The sequence below is a fragment of the Mytilus edulis genome, chromosome 8 (assembly GCF_963676685.1).
Source record: "Mytilus edulis chromosome 8, xbMytEdul2.2, whole genome shotgun sequence".
Classification (NCBI taxonomy): Eukaryota; Metazoa; Mollusca; class Bivalvia; order Mytilida; family Mytilidae; genus Mytilus; species Mytilus edulis.
The window spans coordinates 79,276,916-79,281,974 of record NC_092351.1 but is presented as its reverse complement, the minus strand read 5'-3'; the positions used below and the strand labels follow the sequence as shown (position 1 = coordinate 79,281,974).

At 25.5% G+C, this 5,059-nt stretch overlaps 1 protein-coding gene across 1 annotated transcript; it reads right to left on the bottom strand.

Moving 5' to 3' along the window:
- Positions 1-1,582: 1,582 nt before the first annotated feature.
- LOC139484400 (uncharacterized) lies at positions 1,583-4,792 on the bottom strand. The gene is made up of 3 exons (XM_071268135.1): positions 3,169-4,792; positions 2,334-2,948; positions 1,583-1,920 (listed from the first exon to the last, which is right to left on the bottom strand). Exons 1-3 carry the CDS (start codon positions 4,790-4,792, stop codon positions 1,583-1,585), a joined length of 2,577 nt encoding a protein of 858 aa, XP_071124236.1.
- Positions 4,793-5,059: the final 267 nt, after the last annotated feature.

The following is a 5,059-nucleotide window of genomic DNA, read 5'->3' as shown; positions in this document are numbered from 1 at the left end:
AGGTATTACTATCCAAATAACTAAAAGTTTTTCAAAGTTGTTAATCCACCAATTTTGATACAAGACTTAGAGGAAGATCCTTTTATCAATAATGCTTTAACTAATACATGTTGTGAACTGTACTATAGATATGGAATGTATCTTGCTCCTTTTACTGCAATATTAACAACAGCAAGACATATCGAACCACTCGCTTCGCTCGATTTCCGAAAAAAAGATGAAAATAATGACATAAAAAATGATGAATGAAAATCCTGAACAAAAAGAAAACAAAGAAGAAAAAAAGAAGTATTTAAAAAACCCAAACCAAAAGACCCAAAAAGAGTAGCTGCTGGTAAGAAAGGTGCAGAAGTAAGAATAAGAAATGCAGAATTGAGAAAAAAAGAAGTGTAAAAATTAAAAAAAGAAAATTCAAAAATCAAACAAATAACAAAAGATTCTGATACAGAAACAGATTATGAATCAAACGAACATATTCCTTCGGTCAAGAAACACTCCAGTTCCCTAGTTGATTATAAATTTGTACTTTTTCCTATAAGTATTGTTGGATTGGGATTCTTTTTTTACAACCAAAGTAAGAAACCAGAAAGAATGATTAAAGAAATCGTGGTGGGTAAGGAAATAACAAAACCAGAAAAACAAAAGAAAGACATTGATCCTTTTGAATTTATTTAAATTTAGTACATTAAAATGACAACTCAAAAAGACGGAAAACAAATAGCAAATATGTTATATCATGCTGGAGTGGAAACATTGTTAACAGTTGGATATGCAGAAATAGGTAAAAAGGTATTAAGGAGGCCAGCACCAAAAGTGGATTTTAATATGAATGATGTTGTAATGTTATCCATTGATATATTACTTGCAATGGCAACAAAAGATATGTTGATTAAGCAAGGTATTATACCTGCTGATATTATGAAGTAATTTTTGTTTTTATAAAATGGCAAGTGCTTTAACAATGATGCTTGGTGGGGCAATAACAAATGCTTTTGCATTTTCAGGGAGTAATTATTTATTTTCACATATTGGTAGTAATGCAAATGAAGAGAAAATAAGACATGATAAAGCTATAGAAAAATTAGAAAAAGCACAATCAGAATGGAATAAAAAAAGAATACAAAGATTAGATTTTATAAATGAACAATTACAAAAGGAACATCATGCGGTTCAGACTTTTGATGATGTTGACCAGGCAATGAAACTATACTATCGTGTCACGAATAAAAAATTAACTTCATTATCACCTAAACCTACATTAAGTGATTTTTATATTCCATCAGAAGACCAGAAAAATAGAGAAATTGCATTTGTTGTTGGTGGTATGGCATTAACTGGTTTTATTGTTTGGATAATAAAATAAATTAAAATCCAAAAGGTTGAGTATCTATTCCATTATCTAAAATATATCTTTTGTCGTCGAATGGAGTCATACTTATTTTATTTACTTCATTAACAAACATTTTGTGTTTGCTCGAGTTCATTGTACACATTTTATTCATTTTGGTTTTATTATTGAACAAACAATCTTTATAATCATCAAATTTAATATCTTTATTTATTGTAGTGTTTCCAATTCCTTTTAATTTTTTTCTTCACTTAAATCTGTTAATGTAAAAGAATATGCTTTACTTTTTAAAAAAACTATTTCATTCATAATTTTCCCATTAAGTTCATCTTTAAATTTACCAATTACTTTTTTATTTTTTTCTGAATATAAAGGGTGATCTTTTGGATAACCAGACGTATCAAGTTCATCTATCATTTCTTCCATGTCTTTATAAATATCTTTGGTTTTTACACTCAAAATCATACTATCAGTATCACTTGCAACTAATTCATTCTTTTCCCATAATTCATTAGCAACATCATAATAAAAGCTATACATTAATTGTTTTGAGTAATCCAATATAGCCTGTCCTAAATAAATAGGTTTATTAAATTTAACAGAAGTAACATTATTTTCAATTGCAACAAAGTTATCATTAAATATTATTGAGTCTTTAAAATTTGTTTTTTTTATATATTTTTTTACTTCTTCCCTGTCTGTAAATAATTTTATTTCACTTCTTCCTCTGATATTTTCTAATGTTTTGCCATAGAAACTATTGTTCATCAGTTTCCAAAGATCTTTTTCAAAATCTGATTTTGCTTTAGTTCTTTGTTCTGTATTGAAATTTATGTATTTTGCTAACCAATTTGATTCTTTAAATGAAATTGTTCTGTAAACTTTTGTTACCTTTATTCCAAGTTTTATATATTCTTTTAAAATGCTATCGTGAATTATATATTTTTTTTATCTCTCAATGTTAAAAATAATTTTTCTTCATTACCTAATGGTTTATTTCCAAGTAAATTTAATTGGTATTCAGATAATTCTTCTTTATTTACTTTCATCTTTTCTGGTGCTAAAGGATATTTATATGTTTTCTTTTTACATTTTTTTGTATATTGTAAATCACATTCAATTAAACATCCTCTTCCTTTTGGAATTTTTTTATAATAATTTGGATCTTTTTCCCATTTAAAATCTCCTGTAGGAAGTTTTTGAGACATAGCCCATCCATACAAATTATTTGCATCTAGATACAACAAATAATTTTTTTCAAAAAATTTATTTAAATCTTTTCCTTCTTTTATTAATTCTAAACATTCTTTTTTTTCATGTTCATCTATTATTCTATAATCTTTATCATAATTTGAAGTATATTTATTGTAAGCTTTTACATGTCTAGGACCTAATACTCCAGAAAATCCTCCTCTTATTCCTTTCTCAAACATTTGTAACATATCAACATCAGTCAACAATTCTAATTTTATTCCTGTATATTTTAATCCACATTGCCATGTAAGTCCTGGTGCAGAATAACAATAACATGGGTCTATTTCATGATATTTTATAAAGAATTTTCTAAATTTTTCGAATGCATCGGCTAAGATAAGAACATCTGTTTTGAGATATAAATTATGATAGTCTAATAAAGTTTTACAATTATAATGTTCCCAGACTCTTTGTGCATGTTTGTACTCTTCTTTTGTAATTGTTTCTTTTTTTAATTTAGAATAAAAATTTTCTATTTCAGGAAGTTTTTTATCTTCAAATTTTTTTTATAGAATCTATGTATTCATATGGATAGAATCCTTTTTGTTTTAAAAGAGCTATATTACCTTTAAACTCTTTTTCTAAAATAGGAAACTCTTCCATTGATTTGGCAATATCTGATAAGCCTTTTAACATAAATCTATATGAATCTAGGAATCTTAATTTTTTATAATTTGATCCATAATCTATAGAAATATAATTTTCTGAGTTTTTAGAAAGAAGTTTTACTTTATTATATTCATCTTCATATTTCATTAATTCTTCAATTAAAAAGTGGAAATCATAATTCGATCCATTATGAAAGAACACGGGTATTAATTTTGTTGCTTTACCTTCTTTTGTGTTACACGATTGACACGCTGCTCCTCTATATTTACCTGAAAGATGATTATGTTCTCTTACTTTTTCGCTTTCTTTAAATTCTTCTCCACAAATATAACATCCGGTTGCTTCTTGAAATTCATCTTCTTCATGATTATTTAATATTGGTTTTTTCTTTTCGTTAAGGTAGATCTTATAAGTTATTTCTTTGTATATCTTCATTACTTTTTCCACATATTTTTCTACTGCATCATCACCAACATAAGAAAAGTATTGTGGTTTATATATTTCTGGATAATCAGAATGAACATACATACCATAACTATTTATTTCTTGTTTACTTATTGGTTTTATATAAGATTTATTAGGATCTGGAGTACATGATTGCATGGGTATATTATATGCTTCGAAATCACAATATATAACAAATGGTAATTTATTTTTAAAATGATGATTATTGAATTCAAGAATATTTTTTCCTGGTTTTGGCATTATGGTTTTACAATGTTCGTTATCATAACATATTGTTTTATGTTTTATTAGTGTTTCTTCTCTTTGAAATCCTTGCAAACAATTTCTACATATAAACGATTTATTTCTATTCTTATCACACATAAAACTATTTAAATCTTTAATTAGACAATAATGAGTATTTTCGTTACTTTCAATGTATAAGAGATCAATTACGTTTTCACTTTCTACATTTGATATATAAACTGGATGTAAAGATTGTTTATTTGTTTGATCCTCTAAAGCAAATACATTTATACTTAGTTTATTTTGTTTCTCTACTTTTGGGATATCTTTTATTGATACAGGATATTCAATTCCTTTCATGTTAATTTTATTTTTATATTCTTTATATTTAGTTACTCTTTGTTTGTCTTTATTGGCTGGAAATAAACTTGCTAATATTGACCAAAGAAAACACTTATTATCCTTTTTATTTTGGACATTAATAATATTACTTGATTTAAATTGAAGGGGAATATAAGACGAAGCTCTTTGATATTCATATTTATATAGTTTTACTTTTACACTTTTGATACCATCGAAAACAAAACCAGATCCTCTTTCTTGAAATTTATCTACCCAAGCTTTAAATTTATCTAACAAATTATTGTAAAATGTAGATAAATTGATTTGTGTTAGGACAACTTCAACAGGATGAGAGTAATGACTTTCTATTCTATCAAATGCCATAGGAGTTGTAAATTCACTTGTTATTATTATCTTTATTTTCAAAGGAAATTGATTGATAACTATTTTATCTTTTAATAAGTTTATGTATTTATTTATATCATCTTCTTCAATATCATCAATTATAGTTTCATTTATAATATTTTTAAACGATTTTTTAGGGCCCATTTCTTAGGTTATATTTTTAGTTATAACATTTTATTTATAAAAAGGATTTCTTTCCATAAATTCTTTAAAAGCTTTTTTATATTTTTCTTTATTTTCTTGATAATGTTTTTGTTTTATTGGTTTTAAACATTCTTTACATGCACATTTAACTCCTCTTGGTTTATCATTTGCTTTATGATATTCATACAAAAATTTGAATTCTCCACATGTAGAGCAATGTTTTCTTTCATCCATTTTAAAAAAAAACATTTTAGTTACTTCAAAATG

Excerpts from the sequence above, each read along its gene's own strand:
- LOC139484400 (XM_071268135.1), bottom strand. The coding sequence starts at position 4,792 with ATGGGCCCTAAAAAATCGTTTAAAAATATTATAAATGAAACTATAATT. Across the intron at positions 2,949-3,168 it reads TTTAGAAAAAGAGTTTAAAG|ATGTTCTTATCTTAGCCGAT; the intron begins GTAATATAGCTC and ends ATCTCAAAACAG. Across the intron at positions 1,921-2,333 it reads ACTTGGAAATAAACCATTAG|GACAGGCTATATTGGATTAC; the intron begins GTAATGAAGAAA and ends CTATTTATTTAG.